The sequence below is a fragment of the Halyomorpha halys genome, unplaced genomic scaffold (genome assembly GCF_000696795.3).
Source record: "Halyomorpha halys isolate HHAL.00 unplaced genomic scaffold, Hhal_1.1 Scaffold624.1, whole genome shotgun sequence".
Lineage (NCBI taxonomy): Eukaryota > Metazoa > Arthropoda > Insecta > Hemiptera > Pentatomidae > Halyomorpha > Halyomorpha halys.
Genome location: NW_027106861.1, coordinates 485,970 through 510,115, shown reverse-complemented (window position 1 = coordinate 510,115; position 24,146 = coordinate 485,970). Strand labels below are relative to the sequence as shown.

The 24,146-nt window shown below is 30.4% G+C and overlaps 2 protein-coding genes across 3 annotated transcripts in view; one reads left to right on the top strand and one right to left on the bottom strand.

Annotated features, from left to right (window-relative positions):
* Positions 1-2,267: 2,267 nt before the first annotated feature.
* LOC106684859 (serine/threonine-protein kinase GL21140) lies at positions 2,268-15,271 on the top strand (the record flags this gene model as incomplete). Its single annotated transcript, XM_014427166.3, is given in 9 exon segments — positions 2,268-3,126; positions 3,216-3,892; positions 5,664-5,763; positions 7,771-7,857; positions 10,610-10,769; positions 11,642-11,819; positions 11,941-12,087; positions 13,032-13,178; positions 14,933-15,271. Coding segments are annotated over 9 exon segments (1,761 nt in total). The 3' UTR covers positions 15,188-15,271.
* Positions 15,272-18,196: 2,925 nt separating this feature from the next.
* Positions 18,197-24,146, bottom strand: part of LOC106684858 (uncharacterized) — a 33,591-nt gene continuing 27,641 nt past the window's right edge. The window contains exons 14-16 of one of the 2 annotated variants that reach the window (XM_067045168.1): positions 20,998-21,164; positions 18,482-18,596; positions 18,197-18,369 (exon numbers count right to left, since the gene is read on the bottom strand). In XM_067045168.1, coding sequence (XP_066901269.1) covers positions 18,210-18,369; positions 18,482-18,596; positions 20,998-21,164 — 442 coding nt within the window. In that variant the 3' untranslated portion in view covers positions 18,197-18,209. The remainder of the gene's footprint in view (positions 18,370-18,481; positions 18,597-20,997; positions 21,165-24,146) is intronic. The other variant, XM_067045169.1, reaches the window with a different exon arrangement.

The window sequence follows — 24,146 nt, the reverse complement described above, 5'->3', positions numbered from 1 at the left end:
AGAGCTCAGGATTTATTTTGTTTCTCTCATACCTGACAATGTGCAGAAAGTAAAATGTGTGTTTATATTACTGTTTAGAGATGAATCTAAATTTAATCCTACTATTTAATGGGTTCACGTTTTATATAAATGTATATATATCCAGAGATGTCTCGCTCACCTGTGGAGTACCCCAGGGGTCTGTGCTATCTCCAATACTTTTCTCAGTATATACAACTGAAACTGTTGGAGCCAAGTATGACAAGGCTACTGTAGTGGCATGTGCCAACGATATAGTCATCTACAGTGACAGACATCTGTCACTGCAATGAATGCAGAGACAATTCTACAGCAGGCGGAGAAGGCTTGTATGGAAATAACCAAGGAACTGGAAGGGCTGAATATTACAGTCAATCCCAAGAAGACCGACTCTATTATTTTCTACTTCAAGAAGAACAAGCCTCCTCTCCCAGAAGTTTATATGGTAGCAGGGTAAGAGAATAGACCAGCAGGCAGCATTCTGGTATACAATGCTGCCTGGTTAAAACACAAAAACCCTATTTATTTATTATTTACTTCTTTTCAGTAAAAAACACAGTAACAGATCACAACATAAAATAGGGGTATAAAACTAACTAAATGTAATGAAGATACAAGATATTAATAACACTCTAAATTCTAAATTACCTTAAAAATAACTTATAAAATAATGTTTACTCTACTTTACATATGTATACAAATTGTCAAGATACTTAGTTCAGCCCTTTAGGCTGCAGGGCCATTAAATAGCGACAAGAATGATAATCTTACCAGGAAAGTGTAGGAATGGTTGTTTCAAAGTGTTGTACCTTAGCTCACAGCACTAAGAGTTTGTACCTACATAATAAGTTGTATTTGCCCTACTAAGACCCCTAGAGAGCGATGGTCCCGAATCAATTTTTAAATATTCCTTTAAAACGGGAAGAGGAGACTTTAATATAGTTAAATCAAGCAATATTTAAAAAGCGCCAGAAATTGAAAAACGGTGAGGATTTAGCTACTTTCTTAAATTGCATAAGTGGGTGTATGTTCAAAATTTCATATTCCTCATAAGATATAAATAGCCTAAAAGCCGTACTTGATATGTCGGGGAAATATAGTCACGCAGCATTTGTTGTTTTTAATCCTTTTTGCTTGGGAAGGTAGAACGCTGCTTTCCTAGATGTTAGAAATCCCAAAAAGTATATAAATTAGCAACGAAATTATGAAATCTTTCCCATTTTAAATTTCCACACCTTTGTACACGTAAAATTGGTACCTAACGTATTTGGAAATGAACAGACTAGGAAAAACAATCGTAGTGAAAGGAGTTAAACTAAAAATTATTCAGAGATCAAACATTATTTAACAGCTATTCAATAATTTTTGTGGAGTAAATAATTTCAAAAATAAAGATTACGAAGTAACTGCTATTGTAAAATTTATAGAAAAAAATTAATATCTGTTTCGGTACCCGTTCGTGACCCATCACAGGTTAGAATTATTGTTTACTATGGGAGGCCTAGACCTCCTTTCTGTTCGATAAAACTACTCTGAATGAGAGCCCAGATCCTACCCACTTGATTCCCACTCGGTTCATGGATTATTAATTATCACTAATCTGGTCTACCCTTTCCTCCCTCCTTGGGCCCATCCTGATTATCTGGCCACTGACCTCACACCGTCTACAAACCTGATCACTAAAGGTACCAGAAGCTGTGGTGTGACAATACGTCAAGCACCTCGTGTAGGTGAGTGGGTCTACGAAGTCCCCTGTAGATCATATACCACCCTCCTTCATCGGATAGATACAGACGGCGGATTTATTTCATCGTTAATCCACCTCTAGTTACCCAGGAGAAACGAGGTTGGATTCCTTCAAGCACAATGGGTAGGCTGTTCTCCCGTTTGAATCTTGATAAACACCTGTCGATGAGTGAGGGACCCCCTTACTTATAATTTGGGATTTCTTTTCAAGGCTATTCTATTATAAATACTTTTAGGTATTTATACTACTTAGTAGTATAAGTACTTTTATACTGGAAGCCACTCCCCTAATCCAATATTCACAACAGGTTAATTTTTATTTCAAAGGGCTAACTTATTTCTTGGCCGGCTCACGGGATGTATTTCGGCTTTCACGTTCTTGTTAAAATAGGTTGGGTTCTGTCGGATATGTTGCCGTTTATAACCCATTTAGAGTACCTAAGGGCAGAAAGTCAGACATATTATTTCACATTTAATGATCTCGGTAAAAAAAAATATAGTTCCATCATTAGTATTTTAAAAATTTTGAATTTTAAGATAAATAAAACTCAGAATTTGAAAATCGTTTATCTAATCCTGTTTTATGTATCATATTGCGACCTAATGGATCCGTCATAATCATCTTTTTGAAAAGAATCACAATGCACCCATCAAATTGTCAAGTGCCCCTTTCGTGTTAGCTTGCTTGTATACCAAATTCCCTCATGATGTAGAGGTTTTATTAATTCGATTTATGCACAGATGAATTTCATCAGATATTTCCAGATTTGATTAGTTTTCCAAGCATTTTTAACAATTTCTCTTGGATGAAAGTATTTACGATGTTTTTAACTTAAATCAGATAATTTTTACCACAAGTGTAACTTTAGATTTACTAAAAGTGAAACATCTACAGTTACATATACCACTTTTACTTAATTTTACACACGAATATTTTATTCAACATTTTATAAAATTGTAACGACTTCATAAAGTAATTCCGTTTACTTTATTTGGAATTACAATTGAAATGAAGTGATATTACATTACTTCAGCAGTGGATTTTTTGATCACTTAGAACCTTTCACAACTCTTGGTTAAGTCTCCGTTCCAGTTAGGTTAGTCATTAGTGGTAGATGTGATTCATTGTTTAGTGGTGCTGTGTAGTGTAAAAAACATTTTAGTGATTTTACATAAAATTGTGGTTCTAGAATATGGAATTCGTTAAAGCGTCAGTGTTTTTCTTCTTTAGCTGATAACATTATTACTTTTTATTTGGTATTAATTTTCTAGAAACAGTTAATTAAGGTCATTTTTATCGTTAAAACTATCGGAACAGTGCTTATCACTAAGTCTTCCTGTTGTATATATGAATGGTACCAGGTGAGTCATTTAAATGTGTCTTTAACTGACATTCAAATTATTTTTTATTAAAATATTCTATTTGGAGTATTGTTTTCCTTTCTTTTCAGGGGAAATGCCACTTCTTGTTGGTCCTGAATCCTTGTCAGCAACTAAACTTGAAAAGTTTATTCCAAATTCTTCTTTAGAAATACATAAAAATGTAACGGATGTTGAGATACAAGGTTCTCCTTCAAAAACCAAAAAGGCCAAAAGAGTTAAATTTTTATGCAATGGTGACAGGTTCAGTAAAGGTGTGACCATTGCAATAACACCTGAAAGATATAGATCATTTGACAGTTTATTGAATGAATTGACAAGGGCATTTTCAAACAATGTTAATCTTGCAACAGGTGTCAGAGTACTTTTTACAATGGATGGGAGAAAAATTACAAATTTAGATGATTTAGAAGATGGTAAATATTATGCTTGTTCAGGATTAGGAGATTCTTTTAAGAAAGTGGATTATAGTTTAACATTAACAACACCTAAAATAAGGCCTGCACGATCTTTTACAAGACTATCCACTCCTAATTCAAACAGCAGTTCTGTTAAGAGTACAACTTATGTTGTTAGACCTCGCATTATTATTATTGTGCGGAATGGTAATAGACCTAGAAAAGTAATGAGGTTATTACTTAATAAGCGAAATGCTCCTTCATTTGATCATACCTTGTCAACCATAACAGAAGTAGCTAAGTTGGACACTGGGGCTGTGAGGAAAATTTTCACTTCTGAAGGTAATCAGGTAAATATAGTATTTGGTAATTGTTTTGTTTTAGTATGGAACTCTCCTTAATCAGTGAATTCAGCTCATATTGATCATATAGTTCTTTATGGAAATGTTCTGTAGCTTTGAGACAATTTTGCAAAAACGTTTGCAGGTTGGAAAAAATATATTTTCTATAATTTTAAATAAATTACCATTCAATTGTATTTTATTTATTCTAATTTGGTTTTCCAGCTCGATCACATTAGGATTAATGTGTATAACCGTTTAAATCAACAAAATAATTTTTTTTTAATCAATGCATTTGTCATGGGTGAAGTTATGGATCATTTGTGTTGAGAAATATGAGTTTTTAATGTTTTTGCTTTTGCTATTATCAGAAGAGTTTACAGTTAGGATTAGAACTGGGATCGAATAAACTATATTTGAATGGAGTTAAAGCAGTATAGAATCTTTCTTGTTGATAATGTGGTAGGAAAGTTCTTAGTAAGATTTGAAGTCTAGATGTAAGATAGGAATAGTTTATTCTATAAATTTCTGTGATTATTAACAAGGAATGGAGATGTTAGGTAAGGATATTTTATGAAACGGCTTGAGATGGGCTGTGTATTAAGAGTCGAGATAGGTTGTGTATTGAAAGTCGAGAAAAGGGGAGAAGAAGTTGTAGATTTTATCCCCTTCATTTCTACTTTTTTTTCCCTTTTTTAATTTTTATTATTTTTTTTCCAATTATTTTTTTTTTTAAATTTCATTCCACTGACTGTCTTCCTAGATTTGTATTGTTTCATTGAATTTTATTTTCATTTATTTATAATTCTTTGTTTTCTCTACAGTTTTAATCTTATTCAAAATAGATTAAACTAGTATTTTTTTCTAACGTTCACTTTCTCCCACCCTTCTTTTAGACAGGTATTGTTATTGTTTTCCCTTTCATTTTGCTTGTTGTCAAGTACCTGTCACTCTAGACCTAAGGTTAGCATTTTACTAAGTTGTTCTGTTCTACCTTTTCTATTTGTTTATTATTTGTCATTCCATTGTACTTTAACTGTATTTTCTCTCTCTTACTTCTTTGCTTTTCTTTTTTGTTTACTTAATTACTTTTTATTGCCTTGTATGTTATGATGTTGTGGTACATTGTTTATGATGTGTTATTGTATCTGCTGTTATTATTATTTTGTGTTATTCTTCTGTCTTATTTTTTTATTTCTACTATTTTATGTTATGTTTTTGTCTTTTACTTGCTTTATCCATATTTATTTAATTTTCTATAAGCCATCTTTGAATATATATATTTCTTCTTAAATGCTGCTATCAATCTACATTTTTTATATGTTGCTTATTAAGCCCTGATGAAGGGCTACAATTTACCTAAAAATTTAGGCTCTAAATGTATATTTTTTTACTATTTTGTGATTCTTCTTGAACACTTTGCTGACCATCTTATGCTTCTTAATATGTATCTGATCTGGTTTACTGATTATCTCAGGATAATATTTTATTAAATTTGTTGCTGTTTTTTTACTGCATTTAATCAACTGTTTTGATTTAGTTAACTCTGGTAAATTGATTGAGCCCAGTCAAGCCATATTTATTCAACTTGATAATTGCTGTTGTAAGAAGCACTCGATTTAGCACTAGATAGGTACAGGTAGTGAAGTTGTGCCTCCACTCTCACATATGGATTAATAAAGATTCATTAATCTACTATTATAGCCTTCTCTAGTCCATATCTTATCAGTTAGGATAGTTAACAAATTGTTGAACTTAATACTATTGAAATAATTTTCAGGTTACCAGTTTAGAGGGATTTTTCGGAGAAGAAGATGTGGTTTTTTTTGTTTATGGTTCTGAAAGAGCAAATCCTGATGATTTTGTCCTGGATGTGGAAGGTATTCATAGTATTTATTTTATTAATAAGTTTTTAAATGCTTGATTAAACTTATACCTGTAGGTGGCTGGACAATCTCATCCCCCACCTCAGTTATGAATACGTGATTGGGAGGAGAATTAGCAAATAATAATAAGTATAAGTATAATCTAAGTAGAATACTTCAAAACGGTCCCATCAAGCTTTATTGGGACAAATCAATTATTACTGACCACACAGTACACCATAACAAAACAGGCAGGAAAGAAAAGAAATCTAAGATTATAGATATTGTGATTCCAAACGATAACTACATTACCTCAACTGTAGGTGAGAAATTTTGCAAACACCAGTAATTGGCAGTTGAACTAAAAGAGCTGTACCATTTGAAATGTACAGTAATACCAATTATAATGTCAACGAATGGGCTGATCCTGAATTTAACGGTGGGCGGAACAAATGAAATGGAATGCGCTAAGAGAGGTTCTAAAAGCGGTTCTCTTGGATACATCAAGAATCGTGCAGAAAATTTTAAATGTTTGATTAAATTTATATGTGCAAGTGGTTGGACCATGTCCGTCCCCCACCTCAATTCTGACTCCGCAATTGCAAGAGGAAATAAAGAATAATACTCTATGCTTTTAATGTCAACTGCAGCACAAAATTATTTACTTGACAAAGCTGTGTGATCAACATAATTATCCTGATAAATAGCTTAAATTTGTTAGGGCTGAAGATTTAATAATTCAAGAAGGAATTAAGCTTCTATTTAAGAAGCTTAGATTTTAAAAGTCTTCATCCTGTATTGTATTCAGTTATTTTTTCTTTCTTTCTTTCTTTTTTTTCAATCATTTCAATTAATATAATACATAACCTACCTTTTCAATAAGAGTCTAATTAGCTGTATTTTCCAATCTAAAGAAATCATACAATATAAGGATCAGATATTTAATCCATTCATTATTGAAGAAATCGGTCAGAACTTTCCCTCTAATGGAAATTTTTTTTTAAGGAAATGTCTTAATGATATTCAATATTATATTTTTCTTGAATGGAGAGTCGAGATTGTAAATGTACTTGACTGTTAGAAGTTCAAACTCTGTTATGGTCAGGTAAAAATTTCTTCTTACCACAGCTGATATAACCTTACCATGCCCCATTGAACCTAGCTGGAATCAGGCTAGTTCCATAGCATGTATGTATCAAATTTTTGGATCCAGTGTGGTATCATATCATATTTGAATTTGAAAATTTGATGGTACATTTTTATGGACACAGGTCCAGTGAGATTAATAAGGGACTAAAGAACAAAATACATGAAGTCGTTTGACCATTATGGAGATCTCCATACGGCCAGTTTTATTAAACCTGGAAGGCTTAGTTTGGCTGGTCATGGGCCGTTTGTTGCCCAGGGAGCTAAGGCGACTACCATTGACTGCAGTGGTAATGGTTCAAATCCTTCCTAGGGTGTTGTTTTTATAACCCTCCCTTATGTCAGAAATGACTAGGAAGGTGGGCATAAAAAAAATTTTAGGCTTGCCATGTTACTTGAATTAGCAAGAAATTGTTCCGAGGAGTGTTAGAGGAAGTTCTTCATCAAATAAGAAGATCTGGCAGGCTTAAGACTAAGGTGGATAGAGAGGTAGCAGGCCCATGAAACTTCTTAGTGATCAGGAACTGGAAAAGGCAGCACTAGACATAGCCGAATACCTGGCCCTCATGTAAAATATTTAGGGCAGTGAGTTACATCCATGAGGTCCTCCAAAACACAGATAAATCCTATTGAATAAAGGAAGTGGATTGAGTTACAGTAATTATAATTTAAGAAAACATGTTTATTTTATAATAATAAATTATATGACCAAAGTAATGATTCCTTCCCTAAAAAAACCGCTGCAGTCTATATTTATATGTTTGGATGTGTATGTGTATAAATAAAGATTCATGTAAATAATAATACAAAAAAATATTTATTTATTATTATTATTTTAATTTTTATATTAAATATTTTCTTTTGTTTTCTAATTAGAATTGAAGTCAGTACAAGCTCTACAGAAAGGCCTCCGGAGAGCTGGTGGTGATTTGAAGTCTGGAACTCATAGTTTAGATAAATTTGGTAATTTAAAAGCTAATTTATACTTTGAAAGCCTTATTTATTCATAACTTTTACTCATGGTTTTCCGGAAAATTTGATGTTTATATTTTATTTGGGAGGGCTGTAGATCAGTAAGTCACTGTGTTACTATCGCTGAAGCCTGAGTTCAAATCTGGATGTGGCAAATAATTATTTATTCTATTGATTTAAATATGTGTGAGTTCAGAAGCCCTTCTATGGCGCCCCATAAAGTATCTACTCTTAATTGGGAAATAATCTTGCAGTTGAGCGTGATCATGAACTAATTACTTACTGATACAACCATTGTTGAAGAAAAAGTACATCCTTACAAAGTACTGAACCATTCATGGATTGTAGTAGTAGAGGTTTTGTTTTATTTTTATGTTTTATTAGTAATTCTTGTAATTCTTCATAATCATATTATGAATTTTATGGCAAGTTGTCTTATTGAGGCTTTATTTAGTACCTAAGTGTAATTTTTATCAATAGTTAAAAATGTTAATGTTTAGGGACTTGGTAGTCTGGGTGTAAGATTCAGGAACAGTTTATATAATTTCAGGTCAGAGATATAAACCTAAAAGGTAGAGCATTTAAGAAATGTTAGTGACTTATTCAACTCTTCTAGGAAAGTCTGCTGTTATTTGATGTATTTTAAAGTTGTTTTGCAGTGGCTACAGTTTGAGTTTTCTAATCTTATTAAAAAAACTCTTCACATTGTATAAGTTGTTATTTAAAATAGCCAATTAGCTAGTTATTATCTATGATTAATTACTGATATCCTGGTTATTCTTCGATTTTGTTTTTCTCTTGTATAACAAAAGCCCATAAAACATATTGGGTTCAATACTTGGTAACTTAGTTTTTCTTTTTCTGGACCAACAATTGTACAAGGATGTGATTTGGTCAGGATTATGTTTAACTATCAGTTTTTTTTTTGTTTTTTTTCCCTCCAGTTAAGATAACTCAATTAGTGGAGTTTGGGTGTGGCCCAGGATTATGTTCCCTCAAAGGTCTATCTAAGGAATGGTCTATTTATGGCTGATACAACAGAATAAATTATTATCTGTCAAAACCAGACTTTAACCTTTGCCCAGTATATTGAATCACAGTGCTTTATTCACTAAACCGCTCTGTTAAACTAGAAGATACAGATATTTCGGGCTAAACCAATTGATAACGCTTAGCTGATTATTATTTTGTAAATAAAAATGGTTATTTCTATAACAAACCATTCATTGTTTGTTTTTTTCAATAATACACTGGTTAATCATATATCTTATATCAATTATGTAAAGAGGAGTAAATTTTCAATAATTTTTAGTTGAAGATTTAACTGAGATAGAGTCCAATTTCTAATCAAAACCAAAAACAAATATTTTTATTGTGAATTTAAATTTAACTTGCTCTCCATTATAACCTCTGTTAAATGGCAAAACCAGCCTTTAATATGAAAACAAAAACTTTAAAAAATATTCTCTGAATTAGGATTTGAGAAAATTCAATATCTAATTTAAAATATATAATTGATAAAAACTGAATGAATAGAATATAAAATATGTCTCATTGTTACTGGTATGCTGCATATTTGTTTACCATCTGCCTAGAAGATTTTCTTTCGCTTATTGGTCCTTAAATATACAATTTTTATTTAGTTATAATTATTAAACTCTGTTATTAAAGATTGTCTATAATTTAAAGCATATTTCATATATATAAATAAGTTATTCCAACATTTTCTATTTAATATACTACAATTTAAAATATCTATTTTTTGTTTTTTTTTCTGACAATATTCATTTATCTATGTACCTTTTTTCCAATTATAATTTAAAATGGAACACCTGCCCACTAAATAAAACATGTTTTGATCCTTCTATATGAGCTCTGAACATAAAAATTTCTCCTTGGAAATGAGAGAAGTTGTATTGTATAGATTGGTTGGAATTAAGATTAATAGATCGTATATGCATTCATGAAAGTGTATCCTAGGGACTTTTGAAAACAGATCAATAGGAATAGCCTAAGATGAATGAAGCTCTTGTGTTTAAAAAGGCCTTTAAGAAATTTTGACATAAGCAACCAATAATAAAATGAATTATATTGATTTAAGAAATAGTAAGTTTTTGTAATAAGTTTTCTTTAACATTTAGAGGTGACATTTTCTGAAGTTATTCTTATTTTTGTTATACTTATAGAAATATCATTAATATTAAGTAAAATATTACAGTCTTATGTGTTATAAAACAGTGTTGTATTTATAGGTAGTCAATATTATTGTAATTAATATATTTCTCAAATTCTATTCAATTTTTCGGTTTGAACAATTAACTATTTTATTCACTCATTCCCATTTTCAATAAAATTATTGCTTCTGCTTATTAATGTTTTTTAAAATGGTATTGTTTCTTTTAAAGCTTAAAGGTATGGTTGTTATTTTATAACTGGTGATAATGAGCGTAAATTTTAAATTATTCTTAATTTAGGTCACATTAATTTTATTTTTTATCTATAAACTAATTTTTTTGTGTAATCAACAATTATTTCAGATTTATGTAATTTTACTTGCCTTAATTTACTTTGATTATATTATAAAAAACAAAAATACTTGTATATAGATCAGATAAAGCTGGTGGTAGCTTTGCAAGCTCAATTGACTTATATTTTCACCCTTCACAATATTGAGATTACATTTAATCTGATTATATTATTTTAAAATTTATTAATATTATTAAATTACTTATTAATTCTTTAGGTAAAGGGGTTCCTAAGTTACCAAACAAAACAAAAGCACTAAAACCTCAGAAAAGACAAGATTCTTCTCTTAATATCTCCAATAAAATTCTTGGGAGGTATTCCGTCGGTCCAATTATTGGAGATGGAAACTTTGCTGTTGTTCGGAAATGTACAGACAAGTATGTTCTGTTTTTTAACTAAGGTTTATTTAAAATATTTTAGTAATTAGAGTTTAGTTTTAATTTGTTACATTTAAATAGATTATTTTTTAATTAAAAAAAGAAATATCCTATAAAATGTGGTTCATATGGGATAAGAGCCCACCGAAAGTAAATTTAAAACTATTGAAAGTATAGGAAAACCATGAGGCATCAATTTGTACCAATTGCAAGGAAGAGATCGTGCTGTCATGGGTAATCTACATCTAACAAATCTGCTTCACTTATGTGTCACTCCTAAAGACTTTCAGTTAAATTGTAGATTTATGATATAATAACAATGGGGAAGCAAAAAGTTAACTCCATCACTAGAATTAGTAATAAATTAGGTAATTAAAAAACTATTATAATATATTTTTTAATTTTGAAAAATAAATTTGGATAATAATATATTCGATGTTGTGATAATGAACTTGAATAAAATAAAAATATAAAATTTATTAGTGTCTTCCTCTATGAGCCTGACCTATATGGACCCTTTTGAAGGGTTGCATTTGTGGATATCTGGTTAGCCTACAATTTAATATGTCTAATATTGTTGGCAAAACAAGAATGGTTTACACTCTTCTTAGAAATTCCTGGTTGTGATAAATATAGGTCGCAATATTTACAATCCTCACGATATTGCGTATAATGCATAATTACTACAAATAAAATTAAATAATTATAAGCCATTAAAGAAGCTAGGAGTCATGTTGAAACAGAAAAATGTTCTTTTGCCTTACTTGCTTACCTTAGCCTTGTTGTATTCAGTAAGTAATGGACTGATAAAAATATCATATAAATATAAATAACCTGCTAAGTTATAAAGTTTTTCCTAAAAATGTTTCCAGGTTGAAGAACCAAGAATATGCTCTCAAAATTATTGACAAATCTAAATGTGTTGGTAAAGAACACATGATTGAGAATGAAGTGGCTATATTAAGAAGTATTCAACATCCCAACATCATCGAGTTGATCGCTGAGCATGAAACACCAACAGAATTATATTTAGTCATGGAACTAGTTAAGGTTTGTTAAAAACAATTATTATAAATGTTTACCATTTTTGTAATCAGAATTTATTTGGCATTAATATTATATTGAGTTTGAATATACTATCTATATTATCAGCTAGTTTATTTCGTTACAGGGCGGAGACCTTTTTGATGCTATTTCCAGAGCTGTTAAGTTTCCTGAAGCTGATGCTCAAATTATGACCCAGAATTTGGCCTCAGCATTAGCTTATCTTCATGACTTAAACATTGTGCATAGAGATATTAAACCTGAAAACCTCCTGGTAATTATTTTACTCTTTAATAAACTTCCTCTTGAAAACAAATTAAGTATATGAGATATTAGTCCAGTCAATTCAGGTTCACAACCTCTCCAGACACTGGTTTCACAATAAAAATGGGAAAAACAAAAAGCAACAAAATTTTGGAATATTTTTTAGTTCTTTGCTTATAACTAGAAAATTAGACATTTCTGAATTATTAATATTCATTAAGAAACTAAAGCAGACCCTATGTTCTACAAAATACTTATATTTCATTTTTGGCTCATCTGAAACACTGTATATAATATAGTGTACTTATTAAATGCAACTTTTTGGTTCTCTGATATGTAGAAGAAAGGTGCAAATATTGATAAGAAAACTTCTTATTCCATCTTTTTACTAGAATAGAATAATATTTTTATTTAAAAAATGATGTGATTACATTCATTGTTCTTGAATACTGTTTCATTGAATGCTTTAGTACAAATTTACTGTACAATGTTCTTATAACATTCTTAATGAACATAATTTCTTTATTTTCAAATATATTATTGGGTCAACAGATCATTTAACTTTCTTTCTTTTACTTTTGTTCTTACAATTTTGCTATTGTGAAGTCTTATCAAATTCAATATCATGAAAGTCTGGTAGCTATAAAGGAAGCTGTGGTTAAACAATTAAATCTAATAAAGTTAAATGTTGTCTATTTATATTAATTTAAAGGTTTTTGTTTGTTTGAAGTTATTAATATTGTTCATTGGATGCAAATGAAACTGAGTATTTATTTAAGTAGAAATAAATAGAAGATCAATAAACTTAAATTATGTGAAACAAGTATTACAAACATTGCTGACTTGATGCTTCTTAACCTGTGAGTGTTAACTCGCCTGTAATAGCATGTGTACTATCTTTTGCCTCTCAAATAGACTATGTTAAGTTTTATATACATATTTACATGATATTAGGTTGAAATGGAAGAGGACAGATTGAGAACACTGAAGGTAGCTGATTTTGGTCTTGCCCAGAAGGTATGTGAACCGTTGTTCACTGTTTGTGGAACCCCAACTTATGTTGCCCCAGAAATTCTTACAGAAACTGGTTATGGATTAGAGGTAATATTTTTTATACTTTGTTCATTTATGTTTTTGTATAAATTTCAATTACAAACATATCTTCTGAAGTATGTTTATTTATTGGGAATATATAAGTACAGGTTTCCTTGCTCAAAGTTTGGAATTTTTTTTAAGCTTAATATTTACAAAATATTTAAAAACTGTTTATAATTAAATTTAACTGAACCCTTTGGTTGATCAATCTTCTGAAACATTGTTCTTGTTTAAGTAACTCATTTTAAAGTTGACAAAGCTAGCTATTTTTGCTAATTTGTCAACTGTTGCTTTTATTATTATGTTTATGCTTATTAATTTTAATATTATTAATTCAAAGTCAAGAGAGCTTACTTTCCTCTAGTGAACCTTCCGAAAAGGTGACTATTATTTGGCTAGTTGCTACATATAAATGTAAGATATGGTTCCTTATGAAGGCATCTACTAAATAACTAGATCGGTTTGTAAAGAAAATTCTAAGATAATAGTAGGGCATAAACTGAAGGAATGAGTTCCTCATCTTAGGACAAACCAGAAGGTTTGTTGGTGTAAGGTGGTATAGGTATCTCCCATTTTGCTCGAGTTCAGAGCAAATAACATGTCCTGAGAATTTATGAAGCAAGGACAGTGAGAAGGCTTTATAATTAATAGCGAGATGGAATTAGGGTTAGGGGAAGACCAAATGCAAGATGAATGGATAATGTAAAAGAAGATTTAAAAATTTTTTTTTTCTTTTTTAATGGAACTCTAAATTTAATTGTTTTCATAGTTTGCTATTCTTTTTTGATTATATAAATTTTTTTCTTCCTTTTTATGAGCTCAAATATGCATTTAATTGTTTACATAGGTTTCATTTAATAAAGATGTTACTTTTTGTTCAAGTTAAGGGAAGTTATCTTTATTATTTCCTTTCATTGTTTAATATATGCTTTGTTTTATCTTTTTAATAATAAATACTATTACTAAAAATAGTATCCTTACGATAAAAAGTCTCTGCGATACTACTTTCAACTTTTGGGGATTGTAGGGGATTAGAATGAGTGAGTTTCTTATGGAATGTTCTGGATTTAATAAGGTCTACAATGCAAATGGGATATTAAGGTCATGATGTAGGGTAGTTTGCTAACTTAATTTTAATGTTTTTTCATTCTTTTTTTTTTTTTTTTTTTGTAATGTGTTAAAGTGGCATGCGCTTTAGGGACTCACTTTGGGAACCACTGCCCTAGGGTCACCTCCTCTAGGTAGACTCCCTGGATGAAGAAGCATGTTAGGAGGCTCTCGAGGAGCCAACCTCTCCATCTTGGAGCGCTGGAGGGACTGATAATGTTCTTCCCTTAAATACTTATATATTAAAAAAAAATCAGAATGTCTATATGGTAATGAGAAATTAAGATTATGATGATTTTAAATCTAAGTAGGATGTATTCTTTTTTTTTTAAACTCTACATTAAGGGTACGTCTTATTAAAGAAAAAAGTGTCACCATGGGTAGCCCCTTTGCAGAGGGTTCACTATATTATATATGTACCTTATTGATTTATGTTTTTTGACTAAAGACATAAAAAATTTGTTATCATACTGAGTTGAGCTAACTCTATATTTTTGATAAAATTAGATTGCTTTTTATTTTAGTTTTCTATGATTTCTTTCTATTGAGTACCTATTAGTTTTTATTCTCTATCCAGTATTCCTCATATTTTTCCTTTCATTCTTCATTTGATTACATTAATCAATTTTTCCTATAATTTTTTTTGTTTGCAGATAGACGTTTGGGCAATGGGAGTGATCCTTTACATCATGCTGTGTGGATTCCCACCATTTGTTAGTGCTAATAATGACCAAGAGGAACTCTTTGATGATATCTTGTCTGGTCAGTATGGTTTTCCTTCTCCATATTGGGACTCAGTTTCAGAATTGGCTAAAGATCTTATATCACACATGCTCCAATCAAACCCTGAACTAAGGTTTTCTGCTGAAGATGTTCTTGACCATCCTTGGTTTGATTTAACTTCCTAAAGCTTGAATTTATGTAGTAAATCACAAATTTATGTTCGATTATTACGTTTTGAAAAAAAAAAAAAAAAACGAAAAAAAAACAAAGTTACGGAAATGAACATGAAAGTATAATTTAAGAAATAATTCTGAAAATTGAAAATCATACTATGTGGACTGTATCAAATGCGGATCTGCTAGTTTGATTGACTTATATCTCATTATGGTAGGTATATATGAATAGATTTGATTTTATGTATGATATTTATACATAAAATGAACATTGCAATGTTATTTATTCATAATTGTTTACATGAATTTTGTATTTAATTTATATTAAGAAACTGCCTTAGAATATCTATTTATCTTAAAACAATTTTATGTAAACCAAAAAATATCAGATTACCAATAAAATTAAGGCAGTTTAATTAAGTATTTGTGTTATTGATTTAACTTGTATATAGATATATTAATATTTACTTTAAAGACACTGTTTCAGACACATTCCTGCTATGTTTAATTTATTTAAACCGAAAACATTCAAAGGATTATATAACATTATTGATTTATGATGAAGCCATTTATAAATAATGAAAAGTTATTAGTTGATAATTCTTTTGTTGAATGTATAAATATAAAGGAGTAAAAGTGTATTTTCTCTGTACGTTAAAGATATACAAAAATGAGTTCATGCTTTCATTTTGTTGATTTGGGTCTATTTTCATTGAAGTTGTATAATATGCATATTGACATATGTCCAGGATACCTTTTTGAACAAGAGTCATTAGGTCAATTTACTGGACTACATTCTTGCAAATATTTCTGTAGGGATTGGTATAAAGAGGTCAAGAACTGATTTTTTACTGGATTACGAACACTATTACTGATTTCAAGCAAGGTAAGCTATTCGCCAAAGTTATCTTGATTATCTATTTATCTGATTTGATCCAGATTTACTTGATTTATCTGATCAGATTTTTTCTTTGCCATCTTGTGCACAAGTTTTTACTATTTCAAGATATGCTTGGTAATCATTTAGTCACATTATTTAGCTGAAGTTTATTTAAGTTTTTGAGCTTCTGGCTTGGTAAATTGAGAAACATTTCTCTTTGTTGATCCATTTTTCTGAGGGATATCATGATGTAATGAAAAAATAGTAACCCATATTGTGAATTGCCTGGACCATTCATGAAACACCTGGACCAGTTTCTACTTCTACAATTTTACTTTTAATATTTTAAAAGAATCATGTGCACTAGATCAGAAGATAAAAAAATGTTAAAAATGGAGTGATACTATTTATTTTCATTAGATACCTATTAAAAGACCAATTAATACCTTATGCATTTCAAGAATATTTAGAATTTCTATTCCTGTCGAGATATTTTATCTGTACAGATATCTTTGTTGCTATTTACTGATACCTGGAGCTAATTTCATTTGAAAATAAACCTAATTTGTTTAAATTAAATTAGATTTACCAGTTTTTATTTTTGGCCAGAAAACATATGTCTCTAAATTTTCAAGTCCATGATTATTTTTATAGCTACTGTAGAACCTTATCAATAACAAACCCTAACTTCATTAGTTGTGTAATATTTTGTTTTTGATATTATCATTAACAAAACCAACTGAGTATTTATTATAATGAAGGTGTATTTATGAATAAAGATTTAAACATATAAGTGTTATGTTTTATCATTAACTTTAGAAAACTCTTAAGAGATTTATTTTTATAGCATGAAAACAAAAATTCGAATTCTTTTTCATTTAAAAATAAAATTATGGCTTTTATGAATATTGGTGATTTAAGCAGATTGTAAATAGAGTGTTATAGATTTTTTAGGCATGATATATAAGTCATTATTAATATAAAATTCAATTATTTAAAAGTTGTAGATAAGTATTGATAGGTCTGATTATTTATGTAATTTATTTCAATCTCTCTTTATTGTTGAGTTGTATCACATGTGGACCATTGTTGTTGTTTTTTATTGATACTTATTATTTATGATTTAAAAAATTAATTATGTAAATTTCTCTAATGATATTTAAGTCTTACTCAAGATAAAACTTAATAGCAGTGCTAGTGATTGAGCCACAAAACATATAACTTACATGAGAATAGTATTCATGGTTTAGTTTTAGAAGTGACAGCTTAATATTGATTTTTTTATTATTAAATGTTTATTATAATGTTATTAATTGTCATTTTAGTTTAATGTTTGGTTTATTTCTAATTGCATCACAATTGGATTTCATACATTGCTGTGTAATGAACATCATTTATTTTGATTCATTAACAGTTTTGTTCCATGACACAGTATTTATATTACAAATTTACTTAGATTTGTATTACTATTTAGTTTTATGAATGGATGACCTCTGTAAGTTATGTTTAAGAAAACTAATGAAACCAAAGTTTATTTAAAAAATGTAATTAATAAGTATATTTTGAAATAGAGGCAAAGTAAGCTGCCTGACTAGTATTGCACTTGTACAAATAAATGATCTTGTTGAATTAAATGACCAATGTGCAATATACAAATAAGATTTTTCATTTGTAATATTTTATATTTTGTGTATAACTAATAGGATATAAAAGAAGTTGGTGCCTTTAATAACTTTTCCGATAGTTACCTACTTATATTGTAGTGTTCATACCTTGTTTAGTCAATTTTAAGGAGTATTAAAAGGAAATATTAATATAATTTGAAACTTATTTCTACAGATGAACAATTTATGACAGCTTGGTATTTGGTAGTTCCTGATGATCATGGCTTCCTATAATTGGGAGAAATACTTTCATTCTTGAAACATGTATGTACATAATAGCGCCTAATATTTTTAATACCTATATTATATAATAATTGTACATTTCAAGATTGCTCAGGAAGAAAATATTCCAGCCAAATGACCACAGGTAATACTGTATATTATGTATATTACATGCTTGATAACTAGTGTTAATTAAAAAAAACATTTGAATGTGAATGTATATGTATTTCTACCTCTATACTTATTTCTTACTCAATAAAAAAATAAATCATTTTTTAATTCTTCTTAACTTAATCCTTAGCTTTTTCCTCTTTTTAATCTTACTTTTTATATTCAGAATGAATCTTAAAGAATATTCATGGGAAATTTCACAAATCTGAGCGCTACAGAGTTCTTTTACCACGCTGGAGCTTGCAAAAATACCATTCCTGAAACATATTTTTGTATTGATGGCTTAAAATGGTAGTTCTATTAGTTTTTAATATTTAAAAGACACAAATAATCCATAATGTTTAACAGCAGGTTCTGATAATTAATTACCTATCTTTGCAGCTCCCTTTACATTCAAATATTAGCCATATTATTGCTGCTATATAAATAATTAAAAGTAGATATGATATAATCTTTAAAATAAATGTCGAAAAACTGGAAAATTCTGAAAAACAGATAAATTATTGGTTTATTTAGCTACTGATTGAATATTAACTATAATAATTTTAATCATCAAGTATATTGTATAGTTGATTTAGTTAATCTACTCTTGCTTGCGGAACTCTAAATAACCAATCAACTTCTTATTTTGACTTGATTTTTTTTTTTTTATATAATTATAATTATAAAAAAGTAGACAAACGTTTGGTGCCTGTGGTTCCCTGGTCTGTTTAATCCATGTAAAAGGCACAAAATAAGGCATGCATAAATTTAATACTTTACTCATATCGCATTTGCATTTTTCAAAAGAAAATGCTGAATTTGATAGCCGAGAACAAGGAATTTATTCATTAGCAAGAGAAGGAATGATACCCAGCTGTATTTCTTGCTGTTAAAAATGAGGAATTAAATGATAGTTAATACTAACGTCTGTCTTTCAGATTCAGAAAAACTATGTCAAGTGTTTGTATCTTTTTAGCCCTGACGAAGCCCTGCAATGTGGGGCGAAATGTTGGCTCGAGTAAAAATAGTATACCCATTTATTATTTGAGTATTTCTGACCGCACCCGGACCATATTCCATTCATTAAAAAAAAAAATCTTAGCTCCTCAAACAGGATAAATGGTATTAATATTTAAGTCTGATATATAACTGAAATGTCATAGCAACTGTTTCCTTAAAATATGATTACTGAAAGTGAAACTTCATCATATCAAATATATACTTTTTTAAGAGCTTTACTCCACAAACGAATTTAATCAAACTATCTATTTCAAAGTGTATTCAGTTTCAGCAAGGCCTTATTTTCTTCTGATGTGGCTTAGATAATGAATTCTCAACATATCTTTCTTATTTATAATCTTAATGAATGAATGAATGAATGAAGTTTTTAGAGTGGTTTAAATTATATGTTTTCAAAGTGTAATTGAGGTAAGGTAAATTATAAATAATAATATATGTATATATAGTTGACCGTAAAAATTGATATATAGGGAGATGGTCAGGGTTGCGGTCAATAGTGAAACAAAAATAGTTTACAACTATTTTTGTTTCACTATTGACCGCAACCCTGACCATCTCCCTATATATAAATAATAATGTTAAGTATTTAAATTGTTTGTAGGATCATACATATAATAGAAACTTTTGTAGTAGATTGTCCCTGAAGATTACCGGATTGGCCGAAATGTTGGACGTGTGAAAGAAATAATTAAGTTTTGAGACTATAAAGGATAGTGTTTGAATTATTTATTGAAAAACATATCTTTCTTTTATGTACCATTTATTTCAAGCATCTCTCATTCCTATCAGTAGTAAAAAATGTATAAATGCAAAATATGAAATAATTCAACAGTTAACTAAAGGAGAAAAGGGCTTTACCAGACTGCTAATTCGGCCATGAGCATACTGGGCAGCTGCCCCTTTAGAAGTAGAAAAAATTATTAATTTAATAAAAATTGAAGTTTTGTCTATCAAATAATAAATAGCTGATAGATCACTGCTATAATTTTGGTTTCATTTGCCTTTTCCATGCTGGAATGTCGCGACCTGATCGACTAGGGCTTGTCCCATCCCACACAGGTATAAATTGCATATTTACCCAAACTAAAAACTCCTAAATTTTCATGACCTTAACAGAGAGGAATTGTATTGTAAAATGAAAAAAAAAGAACTCAAACGTTCTACTATGTATTCTGTTTAGGAAGGTCCAGTTAGTCCTGTTGAATTTATTGAAATCTTCTGATTTAGGGATGCAAATCGAAGGCCCAGGCAAGGATATAATGTAGAATAAAAAATGATCATTTTTCTGAATATTTTTCAACTTTGTTCCTTGTCACCTCTTCTTCTTCTTTGGTCTCTGATGCTCCTGATGCTTCCATGGATTCTCCTGATGAACTACTCAGGCCCATATCTCTTCTTTAATACATATATGGGCCCATCATTTCTCAATGCACCACTAAGTAAACAACCTTCACGCAACCATAAAACTTGATTTTTCTGTTACTATGGAAATTCGAATTTATGGGTTCCTTGAGGTGTAAAAAACTAATATCAACTTTGTTCCTTTTTAGAATATAACAGTTTTAAAAAAAATGTACATATTAATGTTATTGAATGGGATCTTGCGGTTTTTACACGGTCAATATTGCTATATAATTATAGCAGTGATTTATTAGTTAAAAAAATTTAATTAAATTAATAATTTTTCCACTTCTAGAGGGGAGCAGCTGCCTCCTCTGGGTATGCCTATGGTTGGAGGAAATATACAACAAATGGATTGCTTGAAACATAGAAGAATTAATTTCAGCTCAAAGTTTGGTAGTAAGTGAAAGTTGTGTGATATGTGCACCATATATTTTTCATATAATTCTATTTATGCCATTGAATTATTTCATATTACTTACCAGCTGTCAGATCAATCACTGTAATACCATATGTAAGGATAATAGAATCATTAGTCAAACTTGGAATCCAGCAAGAATAAAATCCTTCAACTGCTTCCCTCGACCAATATTTAAAAATGTTAAGGATTATTATTTCACCATTATCTATAATGTTATATCTTATTCCTCTGTAAAAAAAAATTAACAAATGTAAATTAAATACTCAAATATATTTGTACCTCGTAGGCATAGGGGACAATATGTCAGCTTCTTACTTATCTATTTTTGCCTAACATAGATATGTATATCCTAGGCCGGTTGTTAGGAGATCTACATGATTTTAAAAGAACATTAAATATACTTATATGCGTTCTAAACCCTTTGTGTAGTTTGTTCCGTGAGGAGCTGTTAGATCCAGTTGTTCGAAAGAACCCATTAAGCTTCTAAGCGTGATAGTGAGGAAGTGCTATTGTTTTGAACGTACTTGCCATTTCCATTGTCATTGTCTTTTTGGCTAACACTTGCACTAGACCACGAGTCAGATCTGTAAGCTGCGGATACTCGCAGCAGAGTTTACGTTGCAACGTCGCCAGCATGTCCTCCTAGTATTATTAGTAAGAGATTGCGGTGCAACGAAAAAAGCGTATACCTCAAATAACCTAGTAAATTTTTATAGTTACACACTTTAACAATTCATGTTGTCGAGGTGGTTGTGTGTGGTCGCTTGACCAATAGGCCTCGATTATCAATTTTCGTTTTTAAGAAACGGAAGTGTCAAGATTTATATTGCGGGATCAAAGATTATTAAGTGGGAATTAAACCCACGGCTCCGGACTTAGCACCCTGAGAGCTCTCATTCTAACAATTTAAAATAAGCACCTCTAATACGTTTTGAATTCTATTCATCCTTACAACAAAATACAATTATACATCATTTTTGATCATCCGAACGCATAAAACGTATCCTTTTACGAATATATAAAATAGTCTTCGCAATTAACTGGATTCATCAGAACCATATTTATTAGGCATCGAATAATATAAAAATTCCGTCCACACAAGGAATATACAATTCTTCAATAAAAATTAATTTGCATCGAAGGGTTTTGAAATAATCAATAATACTAAATTGTAATTACAGAAAGAGATAAATGCTTTAATTATCAGGAATAAGCAATGCTACCTAAATATAATGGGTTTCCAAAGGTACACAGCATACTAATTAGTTCTTAGAAGAAAATATATATATATATATTACCATAATTCATTTTGTGTTTCCGTTATAACTATATACACAGCTCTTTTTCCTTTATATACATATATAATTAGGTTACATTAATTTTTTTTTATACTCTATTAGAATTTTTTGTCTTCCTTTATCTAACATTCTTCTTAGCCCTATATAATTTTAATCTCGGTATACCGTCCCATTCATCTTGTATTTCACTTCTTCATGGAACCAACATAAGTATTTTATTTAAACTTATAGACTCATCTAATGTTAATAATGTCAGTTCGCACACTTAAAGAAAAAAATATTTAGAAATAAGTTAAAATAAAAATCAAAGAAATAAAATAGTAGTCACAAAAAAAAAAAAAAAAGGTTAAAAAGGAATAAATAAGTTTAAAAACGAATAAATAGGCAAAAAAACTACCACAAATAAATAATATAAAATGCGCAGGAATTCCAAAAACATATTTTGGCCAAAACTGCTATGTCCTCATCAATGCCAACATTTTGGTCCCCTTAAAAGATCCTTGTTCTATTCTGTATTTTTCCGTGAGAAAACCAGAGGCCTTTCACAATGAGCTCTCTCTCTTTCCGAAGGTCTCACGGAATTTTCTCTTGGAAAAGAGTACACACATAGATGTCTTTTTTTCCCTTTTCTTTACCCTCGCACTTGTGTTCCCTGATAGACCTTGTCAAATCAGGTGAAATGCTGCCGGGTTATTATGAAGGAGGATTTGTTGGGGTATTTTCTCAGCACGCGGGCTGGTTTGTGAAATACTTTGCCACATTTGCGACAAAGTCATCCATCTTCTATCTGCTGTCGACTATCTTCTAGGACTCCTCGCAGGAGGGGCATAATTAACATTGAGTTTCAAGGAATTGACCCATTCCAACCCTGAGAGTACGCCATCCCTTCTCACACTCATATCTGTTGGTTCTCGGGGTCTCCTTGAAATGGTGAACATCAATGCCTCACCACCTGTAATATCACCTATTGTTTTAATACATTTCACAGAGCTCTCACACTTCGGTAGGCTTGATCAAAATATTCATTCCAACAATTTCAGCTGCATAATTGTTTGTAGACTGAAACAGGGCATCTACTGGGCATTAGACATCTACTGGGAACACATGAGGAGCCTCCCATTGATAGTGGATCAGTTCTTATCCTCAATACCTATAACATCGCCGAAAGGTGTTATCAGGGAACCCGATGATGACCTTGATTCTCCTGCGGATATTAGTTATCGATACTCTCCAATATCCTAGGACGTATCTTTGTAAGAGGTACCGTCTGAAGAGGATAATTAAGGCCCGGGAACAAATAACATAAAAAACAAAACACTTATATAAGACACCAACGTGGACCCGATGTGTGATATAATCCTCTATTGACTCCACTTGTAATTCGCGATGAAATTGGCTAATTCTTATGAACCAAGGAGCATTAACTGTGATTTTAGGACTTTATTTTGAAAAGATTGTAGTTTTTTCCTTTTCGTGAAGGATGTCGCTCCCCACACTTCACAGCCGTACATCAGCAGTGGCCTGAGGATTGTTTAAAATATAAGAATAGTTGTTTCTGGTTTTAGTTTGAAATTTCTGTTTAGGATAGGATATAGCATTGCTAACCTTGCATAAGTTTGAGTTAGTTTGATGTTGATATGGTGATTCCAGGTAAGGCGGCGACCAGGCACGTAGGAACCGGGTGGGCAGGGTGGGCAGCTGCCCACCCAGAAATTTTCCAGGGTGGGCTCGGCCCGCTTGGTACAAAAATTAATAAACTAAATGAGATTATATGGGATTTAAACAAATGGGCACAAAGGCAAATGGGCAAACAATAGTTTTGTTTCTGGTAGAGAGTAGCAGACTTTAAGCGATGAGTCATCGATAATCACCTTACATCTTTTTTTCTCGGAATAAAAATGAACCTTTTATT